This window comes from Seriola aureovittata, chromosome 22 (assembly GCF_021018895.1).
Source record: "Seriola aureovittata isolate HTS-2021-v1 ecotype China chromosome 22, ASM2101889v1, whole genome shotgun sequence".
NCBI lineage: Eukaryota > Metazoa > Chordata > Actinopteri > Carangiformes > Carangidae > Seriola > Seriola aureovittata.
In genome coordinates, this window is record NC_079385.1 from 8,015,558 (window position 1) to 8,035,263 (window position 19,706).

General features: G+C 41.8%; 1 protein-coding gene and 1 long non-coding RNA gene across 4 annotated transcripts in view; one reads left to right on the forward strand and one right to left on the reverse strand.

Moving 5' to 3' along the window:
* Positions 1-5,018: 5,018 nt before the first annotated feature.
* Positions 5,019-6,738, reverse strand: LOC130163151 (uncharacterized). Its single transcript, XR_008826403.1, has 2 exons — positions 6,642-6,738; positions 5,019-5,680 (listed from the first exon to the last, which is right to left on the reverse strand). It is a non-coding gene; the product is annotated as an uncharacterized LOC130163151 (long non-coding RNA).
* The window catches only part of tafa5a (TAFA chemokine like family member 5a), a 140,220-nt gene continuing 127,083 nt past the window's right edge, over positions 6,570-19,706 (forward strand). For 2 of the 3 annotated variants that reach the window (XR_008826401.1, XM_056367055.1), the window contains exon 1: positions 6,674-7,482. Coding sequence is in view for 2 of the 3 variants with exons in the window: in XM_056367055.1 (XP_056223030.1) it covers positions 7,371-7,482 (112 nt within the window). In the remaining variant the exon portion in view is untranslated. Of the gene's footprint in view, positions 7,483-19,706 lie in introns of all 3 variants that reach the window. The other variant, XM_056367056.1, reaches the window with a different exon arrangement.

Consider the following 19,706-nt stretch of genomic DNA (forward strand, 5'->3'; position numbering starts at 1 on the left):
GTTGTAAATCCAAGTTTCATTCTAAGATATTGGTAAATTTGCAACAATATCTCTCACTTGGTGAAACGAAATATGAAAGTCCCACCATGCCTACAAAGCTATAAAGATATATTGCTAGCTGCAGCTAAGTGGATGCATTTGCATTATGAACTAACATTATGAGCTCAATATTTAATTGAGCTCATAATGTCTTAAAAAGTCTATATACGTGACAAAAACAGTAGAAGTAAGTGAACTTAAAGCCACATGACAGCAGAATATTCCATGTAAAAATACACGGTTTATTATGGTCTATTCATACAGTGACAGGATATTAAATTTTTCTGTAAAAACGATTTTCCCATTTTGAAATTTCTCATAAATAAATATGCTGAAAAACCAGATGTTCGGGTTTTCCACCAGCACTTAAACGCAGCATAAATTTGTGGATCACAGACCATGAATCACAAAACTCCACACACAAATGTAACCAGATCCACATGTCAGGCGATCTGTGCACACACATTTAACTATCTGTAAATAAATGCAAAAGAGGTATTTCTTTTGCATTTATTTCTATATGTAGTAATACTTCTTTTCTTTTATATGTGTGTATATATATACACGCACACACATATGTATAAATACATCTGATCTATGAATTTAAAGTTGAATCTCTGCGAAATAGTGATTTTATTCAAGTTGTAATGTATTTATTTGTAAAATTGTTTTACATTTTCTCAACCTGCTTGGTATTTGTGTGGACTGGACACATTTGTGGGCACCACAAATTTTCCTCAAATCATCATACACATTTAGAAATCTTGTTTTTAATAGATCATGTAACACACATTTGCCACCATTACTGAGGCAAATTTCCATAGAGGCATTGCTGGGTATTGTCTTACTTGACTTGTTTATAATTAATTTGTTAATTTCACACTTTTCAGTAAAACAAACATGTCAGCTAGTTGCTGGAAAAGCCAGTGACATATTGTATTTATCTCTATTCCAAAGCTTTTATGCCACACTGATGTTGTTTTCATTGAAAGCCAAAATGAGAAGATACTGTCATTGATGAAGGCCAAAATGAGAAATGTTACCATCATGCTGACGTGTTATCAGCACAGCAATTAAGTGGCTGACTCTATGAAGCTGTTCAGCTCCAGTATTAAGTCTGTGATCTCTTTCTTCCTTGCTCTGCTTGGTGAACCACTGTCTCACAGATATTCAGAGAGCTGAAAAGGCTCCTCGGCTTTCCCTCTTTCTCTTAATCCATGACCGTAAGAGGGAGCCTGCTGTGTTACCAAGAAGAAGACTTTGTACGCTTAAATCACTGAGTGGCAAGCTAAGTTCAAAGCCCTCCTCGGTGGCCCAATAAAGAGGAAGTAGCTTGTGTCTGGACGGATCAAAGGGAAGAAGCAGAGAGAAAGGTCAGGTCTCAGATGCTCCCACACTAAGAAGCTCAGTTCAGCGCTGAGACGAGGAGAAGCTCCCCACCAGGTTTTCTATTACAGACACAATGGCTGCTGCTAGGCTGATACGTGATACGTTATTCTACATGTTCATTATTGTACAAAAAGGAAAAGACGGCAGCAGTTACCTGCAGTTTCTTGGCTCCTAATTGCCTCTTGATTCTTCTTTCTTTTTTTTTTAGATTTCTGTCAAAATATGCAAGCTTCATCAGCCTCAAAACAAAATGGTGCCTCGGTGGAGAAACCCTCCTGTTAATTATGAACTCATGGATTCACCTTGTTTGAACGTGTGACCTTGTAGATACTGGACAACCTGTGTGCTGTCCCGCCCTGCTGTTCATACACCATTTTCATTAGGAGGTACACTGTATGAGCAAATATGCCAATATCTTGGAAATCATGTAACTGTCGGCAACTATACAACTGTTAAAAGTTCTTCTTATTATTCCTCTTTGCATTACAAAGGTTTCACTTACTCCTTGCAAAATCAATCAAAGATGGCGTTGACTAATACCAATAATTACTTACAGAGCTGCAGCTTATCAACAGCAAATGGCATGCAAATGGAGGTGAGAATTGAGGTCTAGCATTAAGATATGGAGCCCTAAAGGGTTCAATACTGAGTATATAATTAAGTCATTATGAAATAAGTAATTATATGAATGGTGGTCAAGTGAACGAGAAAAGTGGTCTCTGACTTTTGGACCCCATTGTATATATGTAAATGAGCCGTGAAAGTGTGAAATGATCTGAGAAAGAATTAAAAGTCAACTCCATCAGATTATTTTTTAAAATAAACATAGTTTTATTTCCTTTAAAGATAGAAATCTTCATTTCAAACTACCCTGTTTATTTTATTCTGGCATTTTCCCCAATAGCACATTTATTCCCTATAAAGTTTTATTTCATAATCTTGCTTTTCATAATGCCATGTTTGTTTCATGACACTTTTTATTACATGGATGGAGAATTTTCTAGCATCACTGCTGTTGCCAGCTGCCAGGTGTCAAACAACAGAGGAGCAAAGAAGATTTTTGGCGGAAGCTGTTGCTGCCATGACATCTTTTCTCCCGGGAGTAGATGCTGCAATGGAGAGGAGGACTCAGAAACAGAAAGGTTTAGATCTCGATAGTACAGAGGAAACACTGGTGGGAGGCTTTAACCGGAAAAATAAGAAGTCGCTGTGGAAGATATAATTCAGTGGATGCTGAAAGAACATGATCCATACAGCTCCACTAGAGCGCCTGTGCTGATCTGAAAGGACTGTGAGACATGCTCTTCACCACGTCTAACCCTTTTGTGTTAACCTTTAATCAAGCATTAATGAATAAATGGACATGAGCTGTGTTTTTTTTTTTGTCTTTCTGCTTTACAAAATGAATACTTGAGTAATGATTCTAGTGGTTTGTTGGACACAGATGTTGAGATTGAACTAGAACATGGCTTTCGTTGTTTCTTAGTAACCAGACCAACAGTTTAAAGTCCTGCTGGTGTCCCCTAGAGGCTAAAGACACTATGAAAGTTTTGGACACAACTATCATTAATGATTTTGCTATTCTTAGAGCCTTACTGAGTGTGGTGTTGGAGGAAAGGTCAGGTCAAGTCATGTATACATGGTAAAATCAAAACTTGGTAACCATGATCCCACAAATAAATAAGAGTTGCAAAAACATCCTGGAACATAAAGGACTGTACTGATATCCACATATTGGCTGTTAGTATTTGTGGATGGTACAGCCCACAACAGGGGGGAAACCGCTTGCCTGGCTCTATCTAAATATTAAAATTAGGTCTACCAGCTACTCTAAAGCTCACTAATCAACATTATATATCCTATTTGTTTAACTTGTACAAAAAGCCATGTGTAAAAACTATAATTAAGTGACTAAAAACAAAAGCACACCACACTACATACGGTCATGGGCAGGAAACAAAAGTAAATCAAGAACATTAAAAAGAAAGTACAAAAGAGAAGTCCTTAGCAAATAATTAAAGGGCATTGCATAAAAGCACTTACACAGCAGTGAGTTTTAAGAAACTATATTTGAAAAATGAGTCAGAGGTAGCCAGCCTTAATTCCAAAGTCTTGGAACAAAATGCCTTAATGGCAAAGGCTTCTTTTCATTTGCTTTATTTGTGTGTTGCTTCGGATGCAGCCATTGATTTTTACTCTTTGTTTCACCTTCTCCTGCTTATTTCATCACTTCAAGTTCAACAGGTTGCCTGAGCCAGGAGTAAATTCTATCTTTTTTTTTTTTAACTTCTAGACCACGGGGGGTACCACTTTTATTGTGTGTTCATGCTTTCTCAGTAATGCCACACTTTGTTCCAGTGCCCAGGGGTCACTGTCTAAAACTTTCTGAAATGTTGAAAGTGTTTCAGTGTTTTTCTTACTGCGCTTTATGAAATACCATCTGTTGATTATCTTTAATTACACATTTTGTAAAAGGAGGTGACACTTAAGTCAAACTTGAGTGTTACGTTTGGAGACAATATCTCTTCAAAAACACCATTAAGCATCAAGTAAACAAAACGGCAGAGCTGTCTTTGTTGCTTGCTCCGTCTGTGCTGCATTAGTTACAGGAATCGTTCACTGCTTTCTCCACAGCTGAGTCTTTTACTAGTCTTAGCGACAGAGACTTGCTGCTAAGATTGGGGATCATATTTCTACCTAAGAAGTGCATTATCTTTGGTTTCAAAGCTGTTGCACTCTGCAGCAGCTTGCAGATGTTTCATCTGAAACTCTCATCTCCATTTTTAAACACCATTTAAACTCCACAGATATTTGTCGAATCTATTTGAACTCCCAACGGTGGCCAGACCCCAGTGCTTAGCACCAGTGAACACAGAGTGTCAACAGAACCAGTGCTACAACGTTGTTTCGTGTTGAGAGAGAATAAGATGATATTTTATTATGGTTCACAACCGAAAAAAAAAAAAAGTGAGGCAGCTAGTATCTTTTTGTACAGCTCTGAAGCCTTTGAAGGCAGGGTAACATCCTCCAAAAGAGCAGTATCCGACTCAGTGTTTCCATGCCTTGTGTTTGGAGTTTTAGAAATGTTATGTAAAAGTGAAAGGGGATAACATATGTAGGGCACAGCTCGTGTATTGTATCCAAGCTGCAGCAAATGGCTGTTTGTGTGTGAGAGAAACAGAATGAGCGGGAAACAGTGTATATGTGCTTAATTGCTTGATTTGCATTGAAAGTGTGTGTTTGTCTTAGTTAATGTGTATGTGTGTGGGTTTGTGTTGTGCATTTGCCTGTGTGCCAAGCGGGCTTTGGCCTTGCTGTACAGTCAGTGCCACAGTCACTGACACAACACCATGCGGGAGGCAAGATGCCAGTGCTTTCAAACCTGGCCTGCAATTGACTGACTGTCCACTGCCTTTAAAATCAGACCTGCAACAAGGAAAGGCATAAAGGGACAGAGCTAGAGAGGTGGTGAAAGGGGAGATGGTTTTGGAGAAACATGTCCACTTTTCACATTGTTACTGACATAGGTTACAGAATAGAGCAATTACATACAGATTTAGAGGTTTACAAGGACTGATAGGGACACATACAGCAATTAACCATTTTATTACAGCCAGTGTGGTTTACAATCTAGTTTTACAAGAGCTCCAGTCTAGTGCACATTACTACAGCAAGGCTAAGCTGGGATAACTTGGAATCTCTATAAAGGAACTTGCTGGCAATGATAAGCCAGCTGACAGACCATCTCTATTAACTCCAAAATAGAAGAACAATATTTCTGGCTTGACTAATGAGTGAGGCATATTTGTTCCCTGAAGACCACAGGATAGTGTGGGCACAGGATTTAGGTTTAGTATGTGTGACGGGGTATGTTGAGGTGATTGCACAGAGGCCCCTAGAGCCGCACTGCCAGCAGGACAGAGCCAGCTCCAGCCTGACGGGTGCAGCCAGAGTGTGGAGCGCTCAGTAGAGCTGTCCGTGGTACCGCGGCTCCACCGTGTTGGTAACTGTCCATGGTGCTAGCGCTCCGTTGTGTTGTCCACAAAGCTGGCACTGGCGATGTCCGTGGTGCTGAAGTTCCACTGTGTTGACCGTGGGGGCTGAGCGTCAATACATGGCGCTGTCCATGGTACCAACCTCCCTTATGCCGTCCACAAGGCTGTTACTGGCGCTGTCCGTGGAACTGAAGCTCCTGCGCTCCACTGCGCTGTGGCTTGGGCTGATAGCCAATGGGAGTCTGCAGACCGACACTCTATTGTGAAGGAAGAAGTATTCAGATATTTGCTGAAGTACAATGAGCAGTATTACAATGTAAAAATACTCCACTACAAGTAAAAATCCTGCATTCAAAATATATTTTATTTAAATTAAAGTACAGATCATATAGTATAGTAGTATATAACAGGAGTTTTGTAAAATCTTATTCTACAAAGGTAAATAAAAGAGAGGTGGTGACATTAATATTTCCCTTTGAAATATAATGGAGTAGAAAAATAAAGTTCCATCCCATCACTGTCCTGCAGTGTAGTTTTAATATGGTTTGTTTCTCAGTGACACGTTTTACAGACTAGATTTAATCTTTCAGCAATAGAAATAGCAACATAAGATTGCTTCTGATTGTAAAAATACCGGTTGTATGAATAAATACATTGGTTTCAGGAATAGGTACATGACCAACAAGAGGGCAAGTCCATTTAAAGTTGAATTTAGCGCTGTCCATTATGGCTGTAACAGGATAGACATATACAGCATGTGTAACTGTCCAGCTTCGAGAAACATGCACCTTTAAAAACATTCACCACTGTGTTCTACTTGCTGACAACGGAGACAAACATCCCCTCACACCACACTGATAACATTTAAATACACAATTAAATAATTTCATCATAAAAAAATCCCTGATTACATTTATGTGTATGTATGAATTATGTGCCTATTACTGAAGGGAGATGTTGCTGGTGGGAAGCTATCACTCAATATTTATCGATTAAAAAATCAACCAAACATACACCAATATATAAAATCAATGAAAACGCTGTAAGCCGTGATTCATACTGATTTTATGACGTAAAATGATTTCTATGGCTGTAACAGCATCAAGCTGTTGTGATAGCACTGTAAACCGCGACCTCAAGTGGCTTATTGCTGACGTAATATCGATTATCTGAATGTTTCACTTTGGACAAAATCACTTGGAGTCGCACAGTGCGCACTTTTCCTCTCGCTCCTTTCTCCCACAGTCTCTCTGTCTCTCCACATCCATCCTCCATCCTCCGTTTCCTCCTGTAAGCATGCTGTGATCTCCATCTACTTCGTGCCCAAACGGTGAGATTAAGGGACTTTTTTTTTTCCTCCTTACACGACCAACCCTCCTCTATCTATCCATCTATCCATCCATCCATCCAGGCGGATTTTACCCGGACCTGGTTTATTTTTTCAGCCCGGTCTTTGGGCTGTGCCGTCGGGGATGCTGGGGCTGGAGAGAATCGTGGCAACCTACCACAGGTGAAAGGAGGTTTTACGACGCTGCGGTATAGATGATTGAACACTTTGAGCATTAACTCAACGCAATCTTCAGGCACCAGCGCACCGCGCTTGCTTTTACTGAAATATAGGACGGAAATAGAGGTTAACACTACTTTTGGACAACTAAAAGGACGTTTACCAACTTATGTCTCTGAACGAATAGGCTATAAAACAGTGCTTTATTTCCCAGTTGGGATTCCTAAGGAAGATGTGACCTTTTCTTTTGCGCACAGGCAATCCGACTAGACCTAATGAGCAAATCCCTGCTTTTCTATCAGTTGCTCGATCTTGACATGTCTTTTTGTGGGATTACACGCGGAGATATGAGCGCTGTAAGAAGCCGAGCTGGATTGTGAGGTTACTACCTTTGCTTTTTATTTGTCTCTTCAAAGAGGAACTAGTGCTCCGTACGTTCAATGGCTTCAGTGTCAAGGTTGGCAAGGCGCAAAGATGCCAGTCGCTGGCCGAGAATGTCGTCAACTTTCTGGGCTGTGGTGCTTCTGACAGCGCTGCTCGTTCTCTACTGCGGTAAGTCCGACCGCTCTTCTTCTTGTTCTTCTTTTCCTCTTCTTCTTTTTCTTTTTTTTTTGTGCCACTCATATCAGCATTTGGAAGCGTCGGACGCAGATGCTCGTGCGCAGTGGGTGACGTGTCATGTGGGGATGCTTTGACAACAAAATCATGCCACTGGTATTGGCAGTCGCTCTTTACGTATTGATCTAGCACTAGTTGTCGACGTGTCAATTGTCTTCTTTTTCTTAACAGTTATTGGGGAAATACACACACACACACACACACACACACACACACACCCTCAGAGAGAGACATGAGCAGGCACTTATGCAGAGAGACGGCTTAGATAAGAGGGAAATGTGTCGTTATTGTTTGGTGAAAACACTTTCTTTGGATAGGAGGATGAACCTAAGTGTGCCAGAGGCCTAATTAAATCTCTTGTGACTCCCTTTAATTCTTTCTCTCTCTCTCAGGGACACACACATACACACACACACACACACACACACACACACACAACTCTCTCCTGAGGGCTTTGTTACTGTCAGACTGACTTACTGAGGTCAGACAGTCATGCCTCTGTCATATTGTCTCTGCACTTAACACTGGTTGTGGAGGATGGAACATATAGTGTATATATATAAAGATTTCATGAGAAATAACTGTATATGAAAAAAAAAAAAAAAACACATTTTAGTCATGAATAATTCCTGTTTAGCTGCACATACAGTACTCCAGGCAAGAATTCAACTACTGCCTGAGGATAACCTTATTAGGCAAATGTATGCAAACACACACACACACACACACACACACACACACACACACACACACACACGGTCAAACAATCTCTCTCTCACTCTCTCTCTCCCCCTCGCTCTCTGAGGCTACTTCTCTGGCCGAGTGTGTCTTTTCATTTCTTGTTCCCTGGCACCCTCACACCTTCTCTCCCTCGCTTCCCTTCTCTGTCTCAAAGTGCGTCTGAGTCACTTATGAGGAGAAATCCAGCTGGCACACCGTGCTCCAGTCTGCTATGTGTGAAGAACCCAGGCTATGTGCAACAGCCATGATAAACCCATTAAAAAAAATAAAAAAAAACTGAGCTATTTCATTAGCCGCCGAGTTAATGATTAATATAATCATCTTGTCTTTGAGCACATTAGCAATGCTGGTGTTGAAGAGAAATGAACTGATACATTACGTGATCATGGTCGGGAGTTTTCCATATTGCACCCCCCCCACCCCCCACCACCACCGCCACACACATACACACACACACACACAGACACACACACACACAGCTCCTTTCTTTTCCTTCTCTTTCCGTCAACAATGGACAGAAGATTGAGTTTGCTTTGTAATCACACAGGCCCCAGGTTAATCAATGGGGAGGGGGAGTGAAAGCTTCTGGATAAGGAGGGAGGGGGGGTCTTTTTCTTCTTTGATGGTGCCTTCGGCCATGTTGATTGATCTCCTGCTTGTGTCCAATCAATGGTGCTTGGATGTTTGTTTCAGTCAGCAGTCTCTTAACCCCCCCCACCCACCCACCTCTAAGGAGCTCGACCTCCTACTCACCAGCACCTCACCCCCTCTGGAACTTAATAATCTGAGCAATAGTGATTCTTTGATTTCTTGTATTTTCTCTTTCATAGCCTCTCCCCCCTCATATCGCTCAGAGTTGTTTGGCACTTTTAGTCTGAGACGCTGTTTCTCCATCACTGAGGCTGACATCACTCTTTTTTTTTTCCTTCTTGGGTGTATTAACTGCAGGACCGGTCAAGTAAAATAACACAATCCATGCATTTCCTCCTTTTCCGTTTCTACCAATATTTGTCTGTGAAAGTAAACCCCCAAGGCCTTCTTCCTGCGAGTTCTTCCCTTTTAGCTCTGTCTTTAGTCTTGTGGTCTTTTTGGCTGATTAATTTTCGGCCAATTGAACTAGCAGCTCTGAAGATTTCACTGCTCCCTCTCTCTCTCTCTCTTTAAGCTTTGTGTTTCTTCTCATCCATTTCCATTTTGTTTGACCTTCCTCTTCTGTGCTGTCTTTCTGTTTTGTCCTCTTTTTTTCTTCATATTTATCTTACCCTCTCCTCTACTTTGTTCTCGTGTCCTTTGTTGTTCAGGTCAGCTGCGGTCAGTCTTTATCTCCATTTAGCAATTTTCTTCCTCTCTTTTCCATTTCTTCAACAGTCTCATCATTTTAGGGTCTCAACCGGTGAAAGCCTGAGCTGATCGCCGCACGTTGCTGCATGTTATTATGAGTGAGGTCTCAGCAGTTTTTTTTCCTGCCCCTCTGTCATCGTCTTCTCTTCTCTTGTTCTAAGAAACTGTGAAAAATACCTGCCAGTCAAGACTTTTCTAGTGACGTCATCAGACATTTTTCTTTGTCCAATCAACCGTCCAAAGATATTGAATTTTAAATTCTTCCACTTTAGAAGCTGGATCATTCCATTGTTTGTAAAAAGTTTTTTAAAATAGTTGATAATTAATTTAATTTAGTAGTTCTTCCACATTTTACTGTATTTCTTCACATGTTAATACATTTGGCTTTATCTCATCATCTGAAGAGTGTATTGTGATTTCATGAATACTATGTTCCTCCTTGGACATCAGTGCATGTTTTTTTCATTTCTAGTATGATCATTTTATAGGGACAAAATCCATGTATGCTTTTTTTTTTTAGAGGATGGGGGTGATATTCACTATTCAGTAGTCTGAATGAGTCCATTTCCTGACGTGTTGAAGAGAATAAAAAAGACATACACGCTGTATAAATTTACATGCATGGTGAGTACTGTACAGCCATTGTTTGTACCAAGGACAATTTTAACTTCACAGTGTTGCTGTGTTGTTGCAGCCAAAGGTGGGGAGGGGAAGGGGGGGGATTGAGGGGAGCTCTGTGATTATGGCTATGACTCATATGGTGCCTGTCACCTAGAATCAACATCCAACTTCACACGATCTGCCGTCCTCACTCAGGCCCTTCTGTGAGGGAAAGATTGAAGAGGAGAGAGAAAGAGAGGGAAACGCAGTGGAAGGAGGGAGGGAGAGAAAGAAGAGGCACTGACGGAGGTGAAGGCAGGCGGCGAGATATCCTCACTAATGCTGTTGATAAGAAAAGAGGGAGAGGGAAAGGAGAGGGGTGAGAGGAGGAGAAATGAAAGGGAGATTTGGAGGAAGACTGAAAGAGGTAGAGAGAGGAGATAAATAAAGAGAAACCCTGCTGTGGGGGAAAAAGAGGGCATGGCGGAGATGGAGACAGGGGGAGGGGGAGGGGGAGGGGGGAGTGGAAAATGTGGAAGGAGAAAGTGAAAAGAATCCGAGAGGCGGAGGGCAACACAGGGCAGAGAGAGAAAGAGAGACGCTCGCAAGATAGATGACAAGTGCTCAACAGTTTAACTGCTCCTACCGTAAGCTGCTGTTGGAAACTCTAATCACACCAGAATGCTCCAATACCCTCTGATTACATTACAAAAAGAAAAAAGAAAAAAAAATAGCATTGTAGTCTGTGCACTAGCTCCCTCCTCTGGAAGCTCTCAGCCATGCATTTGTTTGCTGACGGTGCTATTATGTATTCATGAGGCTGTAGCTGTGCATGTGAGCTCGGAGGAAGGCGAAGATAGATCCCACAAGGCTAGCTAATCAGTATGCTAATCTTAGCTTTGGATGGCTAAAGAATGTAGCACGGCCGCGGTCCCGGTTTGAACTGCAAACAGAGCAAAGGAGGGAGAGATGAGGGGAAAGATGGAGAAACAGGCAGTGAGGGATGAGGAGGAGGAGGATGAGGAGGGAGTGATGGAGGAAAAGAAAGCAGGAGAGGTCATGTGCAACTCCTTTCTTGTAGAAGAGTCAAAAAAAAGAAAGAAAGAAAAAATGCAGATTTTTTTTTTGAAATAGCTGATTCAGTCCAGCCTTCAGTGTAATCCACATACCTACTCACACAGACAGATATAAGCACTCAAGGGCAAACACACAAATTAGAGATATTAATGAACGTAACATCAAAGCAGTCACATAGGTTACACAGTTACACATGTGAGCGCGGCTGCATCAAAGCAATTATACGGGGTCATACAGAAAAATGCAAACACTCATGACCTAGCTGCACATACATGAACGTCGCCCTGTAAGCGTGCAGGTTTAAAGAATGCAGAAAGGTCAGACACACACATGCATGAACACACATTCCCCCTGCTGTCAGCGTCCAAAGCTTTCCATTGCTGCTTAAAACCTTTCCCCATCAGATCACTTTGCCTCTCAGCGTGGTCCCCTGTGTTTCCTTCCGCCTGTTTGTTTATGACTCGCTGTTGTTCTGCGGCGCAAATCGATGGATTGTTGACTGTTGGGAGCATCCGAGGAGAAAAGAATGTTTGGACCCACCCAGGCGTCTCACCTCGTCGCCCGAAGAGCTGAAAGCACATAGCCTCGCATAGGTGGTGACACGGGGAGGCTCATATCTGTTCACGAACACACACACACGCACACGCACACACAGGCACACGCATGTGTACACACATTTCTGTCAGGGATGTCTGAGAACCTTGCGAGGCTGATCTGATTCACCAGTCGAAGAAAAAAAAAAAAAAACGGGACTCAGCTGACCTCGAAAAACGCAAGAACTTGTAGGTGAACGCATGCACATATTTGAATATCTTATCCTATTTTCAGCATAGCCTGGAGCTTCTTCCTCTGCAGGGAGGGAGACGGAGAGAGGAGCCACTGTCAGGAAGCAGCAGAAAGGGCTGCCGATGGCCTGGGGATGTAAATTCATAAAGGGAGTCAACTTGTTGAGTTTTCCACTGAGAAAGCCAAGAGCCACATTATGGACCCCCGGAAATGGGGCCAGAGACCGTATGCATATTTGAACAGCTTTTTAGAAGGCAGCTTTGCAAAATTTAAACACAATGATGAGTGTCGTTTGAAGAGAGGGGTTGGGGAGGTGGATGGTTGTTACTGTGTAAGGGGCATGCCACAGATGGAAAGCATCAAGTTCCATAGGGCAAGAAAGCAATATTAAGAATTTTGTGACTCACGGTTTGACTCACGCAGCGATGGGATCTTTTTCAATGTGCGCAGAGACCCATTGACATTAAATGGGAGATGGCAGTGTGGCCACAGGCGGTGTGCTGTTCTGTGCAGCGCCCGCAGTCATGCGCCAAGCCGCCGCTGCATTGTGTTGTCCGACAGTGAGCGAACGCAACGTTTCAGAATTAAGGGAATGCTAGTTGATTGTGATCTTCAGGCATATGGTTCCCTGGGAGGCGACGGGCATCCGTCATCCCATAAGCTCCAGGAATGTGTTGAAGATTGGAGACTTGAGGAACAGCAATAACATCAAATCAGGGGGTATTAAGTGCTAAAGTTGACTAGTAGATTCCTTTTTGAAAAACATCCCCCTTTTTTTCTGTTATACTCCATGTTATACGGCTGAAATATCTCAACAGCTATAGATGGGTTATGATGAAATTTTGCTCAGAAATTCACGGTGTCCAAAGTATGTATCCTACTGACCTTTGACCTTTTCCTCTAGTGCCACACTTTTGTTTTTTAGTATTATTTCTCAGCAATTTTTGGATGGATTCCTATGAAATCTGTTACATAGATTGATTTGAGACCTCTCAGAATGAATTGTAACAGCTTTGATGATCCCTTTACTTTTCCCATTGTTGCCGTTATCATATCAATGCATCCGTTTGTCCAGTAGTTGGGTTTAGTTAAAATGAAATACAAAACTAAGCTAAACTAATTAGTGTTTTTGAGCTAATTAATAAAGGTAGAAATCACAAATCACTTAACTTTAACGAGGAGGTAACATACCGTCAATCATGGCTCAGCTGACAACAGCGCTCTCAGTCACCAGTGAAGGGAACTCCATTGTCCAAAGCTACTATCCAATCAATGACAATGGTGAGTCAGTACAGTCAGTTTAAGTCCACTGTTAAAGATTTGCTCGTACATACACGGAAAACACCTTTACAAATTAGCAGATGTTAGCATGCTAACAGAAAGCTGAACATAAACAATATACCTGCATGTCAGCATGCCGACACCAGCATTTAGCTCATAGCACAAATACGGCCTCACAGAGCTGTTGCTGTTAGCTTAGCTGTAGACACTCGTTCGTTAATGGAGCACAGTCATATTGGAGCTAAGTAGCAGCTAACCTCTGCTCTCCAAAAAAACAACGATTTACTTTGAAAACACAAGTCAAAGAGACATATTTAGAAATAACAGTTGCATTGTTCTGTGCTGCCACACACCGAATCAATGAATGTTGGCCTTTAATTTGACAAGCCTAACACACATAACACTCATAAAAGCAATCATCCACAGCCTCAGTGCCTTTCCTTTCAATATGCTTGTATTATGATGTACTGTCGTTCATTGTGGCAAAGAGTCACATGTCCACATACAGTATGTGCACACATGTACTGACTGACTGACCATCCAAACATAAACAGTGTTTGTGGCAAGTGTCTCTTAAAAATTGCAGGCTTTTTGCTGTAGCTACAGTAAATCCTCACGACTCGACATCGTGCTTGTGTTTTGCAGTTTTTTGTTTTGTTTTGTTTTTTTTAATCACAGCTTCGTCTGCAGTGAAACAGCACTCTGCCTGTTTCTCCACAGCTGCTCCACAGTCTCAGAGCTGGTAACATCCACAACAGTTGGTGCACTTGTTTATGCTGAGATGCAGCAAAAGTTGCACCTCTCCGTCTCGCCGATTCCACTCTTCTCATCATTTCATCCTCGACGCCCTCTCCTCCTTCTCGTCCTCCTCCTCTGTTTTTGTCTTCCTCTCTCTCCCTCTGTTCCTCCGTTGTCTCTACCTGCCCCATCTGAACCACTGTGTGAGAAACATGAATGACATAATAGCATGCTAATATGCTGTGACATTTACTTAATGTGAAAACAAATTGCGAAGTGTTTGGAGTTTGCAGTTAGGCAAAATATCGTTGCATCCGCCACCATGGCTAATTGCACCTTAAATGCTCCGTGTCCCATCGTGAATTAATTTGGTGTCAATGTGACTTTAATTACCATTAAAACTGCATGTATAATATTTACATATCATATTGTAAGTGGTGTATGGCTGCAGGGCTCAACAGGTCACAGTCAAAGAAAGGGGCTGTTTTTGCATAACTGCTTGGCTGCCATTGTGGCATGCAAATATCTTGTGTTAACTGCTTGTCCAGCTCTACGCTGGCAACATACAGTGGCTTAGAGAAAAACATTGTTTTTCTCATTAAAATAACAGTCAAACCATCTTTAATAATGTCCCACAAAGGCAAACATGTACGTCGAATCCGGTTTCCAGTGTGAACAAACGTTTACATCACTGGATATTCACGTCACCCGTTTGTAAAAAATCAATTTGGAATTACATAACCGAGAAAAAAATGGCTGCTATTACCAGAATTCAAACTTATAACAGAACATTACAACTATTGTAAATATTAATGAACCGTACATATTTGTAACCTACTTTGTAACCAGCGTGAAATAGACATAACTATGAACAACCTGTAGTGATAAATAAGGTAACACTTATAGTTTCATGTACGCACAACATATGTAAAACACTGACGACCTGTTCAGCACTAAAACACCCACGCTGCATTTCCTCGGGAAACCCTGGCTGAGACTGTGCATGTGTTGAGTGACGTTAACAGTTCTTTGGGTTCGTTGGATGAGCATATCTAGACTGTGCGAGGCTGAGTCAGAGCAGGGAAGTTTGCACAAAGACAAAATTTGAGATCCAGCGTCTTTGACAAAAAAAAAAAAAAGTGATTAATGGTAAGTTTTTGAGACCGATTCTGTAAATTTACGAGAGACGGCTTAATTGGGTCAGAAGTTGGACAGAGTCTTGCGGTGTGCTCCCGCCTCAAGAGGATTCATGGATGTGCACTTGTGCTTGTTTTGCCTAGGGCCAGTAAGCCCATTCAGAGAGAGAGAGACGCTAAAGCTACTCCCCCTTTATTACTGCAAAAAGCAATTGCTTGGAAGAAAATGCCAGAATGGTGCTTTGAATTCCTGGAGGGGCCCATCACTGAGACGCAGCCCACGGAGCTGAGACAGCTAGCATCTGGAGCAAAGACATGGTGGTAAAGTGGAGAGAGAAAAAAAAAAAAAAAAAAAAAGAGGGGAGGAGGGAGGTGGAGAAAGGAAAGAAAAGAGGGAGTGGGATGGCAAGGAGGCAATGAAAAAGAGAGAGTAGGTGAGGGAGGAGAGACAGACAGAGTGCACAAGGGAGGCAGAGAAATGGTGAGTGCGAGACAGACGGAGCAAGGGGTTGACGAGGGAGCAGTAGAAAGAACTTGGGAGAGAAAAAAGGACTGTGCAGGCAATGAGACAAAAGACAGACAGACGAGAACACTCAGACGATCTACCAATTGACAGCCAGTTGGGGAATAAAGTCAGCTAACACAATGAAGCAGTCGGCAGACAGACTCGCCGTGGAGTAGCCGAGAGGCTCTCAGAAGTAGAAACAAATATTACATTAGAAGAGACAGAAGCCATTTGTCACAGTGGGAGGCCTGAGAGGTAGTTAAGCTGCAGAATATAGGGACCCATAGCTTGGTTGATACATGTCGCCACGAGGAGGAAATTGTGCTGAAGTCAACTCCGTTCAATCAGTCGTCTGGTGTCCTTCAATGACTCCCGCACTTAACAAGATAACGGCAGCGCAAAGTTTCACCAGCCCAACTCTGGAGAACTTGTTATGGGGGCCTTGAGGGCCTCCCCTCATTCCCTCTCTCAGTCCTTTCCTCCCTCCTTTCATCCTCCCATCCCTCCCTTTCCTGCCAGCTTGTCAGCCACACCACCTCCACATCAGGGCGTGGTTGACACACATGCTGACAGCCACGATTCAATGTTAATGTTTCTGGATGATAAATCTGCCGGACATTTATGGCCTAAATGACAGCTGCACTCCGTCTGCACCCAGATGTTAGAGACGGTTGAGATTCTGACACCGTTTCAAGGATTGTAACAGACAGACGGTGAGACAGACAGACAATCAGTCAGTGGGTCAGTCAGTCTTCTTTTGGCTCTGTGCCATAAGGTGCATTACCTGGCTCTCGATTTGAAATGGCTTCATTAAATAATAGCTGGAGTATGTTCATAATAACAAAAGCATCTGTTTTCTTATTTTCTCTCTCCGTCCCTCTCCCCTTCTGTCTGTCTGTCTGTCTGTCTTTCTCCCTCTCTCCAACTCAAGCTGCTGACACTATTCGTGATTGATATGGAAATTACAATGCGCTTGCCCTCATTTATCTTGCACTGTTCCTTGTTGCTGGTCCAACAACCATTCTGGGATGCAGAAACGATGAACTGATTTGCAGCTGCTGTTGCAGAGAGCAAAGGGATATACTGTAAAGATTTGATTTGAGACCCTGCGTAGCCCAGAAGATGAGGACAGTTTCCTGTTTTGATGGAAAAAAACAACCACTGCGCCCATGTACGAGGCAGTAACCTCAATATTTCCAGAGGCACATAGCCTACAGTACAGAGTCCCAGGAGCGACAAATGTCACTAATTGGATGAGTCAAAATGTATCACTGAAAACATAAATAAATAATACAATGCACCTGAATAATTTAAATGTATGTATGTATGACTATAAAACATCCCCATTTACCTTCCATTCACCCATGACTAGAATTTTCACATTTCATCTCCTCCCTTTTAATGTTTTGTGGATCACAGCACATATTTAATCTATTGTTTTGCCTCTAATTTTCCGTGTAATATATTATAACACACATCATTGGAGTGGCTGGAAGCTTTCAACCATTTATACAATACTGTAGGCTAAATGTTTTTAACCATTTAGCCACTACATTAATCTTTAGCACCATTTATCCATTGCATTGAGCTAAGTCAGCTGTTGATCCTTTACTTGCTATTTACTTACTGTTTATCAATCACTTTTGGCTAGTCATTTAAACTGTTTCATTACTTTTGGCTAACTATTTCAACCTTTTATTCTTTGCTTGTAGCCTAGATTTTTAAACTAGGCTACTTTTAGCTAAATATTTAAATGGGTGACTTTTAGCTAACTATTCAAACAGGTGATCTTTAGCTAACTTTTAAACTACAGTGACCAGACATCCCGGTCAAATGTCCCAGTTTTACGCTGGGTGTCCCAGTTTCTGACACTAAAATGTCCCAGTTTTCGTCATTCACTACCAAACTGTCCCGGCTTTTATCACATTAAAAATAATACTTATATTTTACTGTTTTGTCAGTGCTGACATATACATTTGTCATCTTTACCACTCATTATTACCCAACCCGATATAAAAACATAAACAATGCATCACCGTGGTTCTGATTTCAACACTGAATGGTCTGCGTGTGTCAAATAATCAAGACTGTTGCTAGCCTGTGAGTCACAGTCGAGCGTCATATAGGCTATGACCTTAACAGCTCTTTCTGACTGAATCAGTCAGCATGCGAATGGTTGGTCATTAGACAGTTGGTCTTTTCTAAAGAGCTTCAGGACGCCTAGTCCGTCCTTTGTTAGCTACCTGGCAACTAAGGTGTTGCGTCAATGGTTTTCAAAAGAGCATCAGTAGGTGTGCTAAGTGCTGAAATAATTCCCATCCTGATGAAAAGGCCTGCATGCATAAGTGCATACATGTGCAAAAGTGCAACATGCGGTACGCTTAACAGACCCGATTTGGGGGCTTCAAAATATGGTCACTCTATTTTAACAAAATATTTAAACAATTGACTAATTGCAAACCTACACAATCATGACATGTAGTGTTCAGTTGCTTCAGATGACTCAATTTATCAATTTTTTTAAATTACAGACTACCTTTTTTCAAATGGTTGGCTTACTTGATTTTTTGATAAATATGTTGTACTAATTTGCTTGATGTTAGTCATTTCTACTCACAACATTATCTAATCCAACAAATATTGATGCAGCATAAGTGGAGAAGTTTATGAGATAATGAAAGAGCAGGCTAAAATCAACAGTAAGTTTAGTGTGGCATAAAAACTTGGTCGCTTGTGGAAGTTTCTTGTGCAATCAGGATGATTAAGTTGAAGTTAAGATTAAAAATCTTTGAACTGGATAAGCCTGATCTCGCACTACAGCAGCAGAAAAGCAAACTGCAGTGGCAGAGAACATGGGGGGATGCTGATGCCTGGAAAGAGACGCTCAGATGAAATTAAGCTGTTACAGTTTTAGCTTCTCTCAGAGCTTTAACACAGTCCCGCTACAAGGTTATCTCAATTTGATGGATGGACTGTGTTTACTTTTCTTAATTCAAAATGTATTGGATGTGAATAAATGCAACAGATCTACTGTGTGGAGTTGGACTTAAGATTCTCAGTTCATGGCAGTGTGAGTGTATTGGCTGCTTGCTGGATACCAGGCAAGTAGGAACAACAGCGTGTTCCTACTTAGCAACCAACCACCACTAGTGCTGCTGGTATGTATCTGGTCTGCACTGATGTGTACAGCTTCCAGGAAACTGCCACTGCCTCAACTTTGAGCTCTTGCCCTCTCCCACTGTTTGGCTTTTATATGAAACCAAACCAACTGCCAGTGATAAAGATGGAAGCATTACAATTGTAAACGGTCTGACAATCTCACTCGAGTTCTGTGTGACTACGTTTAGGTTCCTTTCAGCAGTCTGAGTATTCAGTTCACCTAAGTTGACTCTGCTGGTAATACCACCTCCTGTACATATTTGCTCCCCTTGACACTCCCCATACATTTCAAACTACTGTCTGTATGTCAAAGAATGAGTGCAGAAGAGGAATGAGTACCGAGGACATCCCTTGGGGCTTGCTAGAGTTGTTTGTGTACCAGTATCAGACAGTAGCTCAGTGCTTGTTCCCCTGCTCCTGGCAGCCTGTGGAGTTTGACTAGACTCACCACTGCTGATTTTTAGCCAGATGGAAGGGTCAGCCCACCAGTCGATCAGTGAGTCTACCACTTTGGTCCAGACTGAAATATCTCAACAACTATTGGATGGCTTGGCATAAAATTTTGTACAGACATGCTGCTCAGATAATGAATCCTCATAACTTTGCAATCCCCTGACTTTTCATTCAACTCTCCTGTCAGGTCAAAAAATGTATTCGTATCGAATGAATACATTTAAGCCTCCACTTTATTTTGCATGTAGTGCTAATTAGCAAATGTTAGCAAGCTAACACACTAAACTAAGACGGTGAATATGGTAAACATGCTAAACATCAGCATATTAGCATAGTCATTA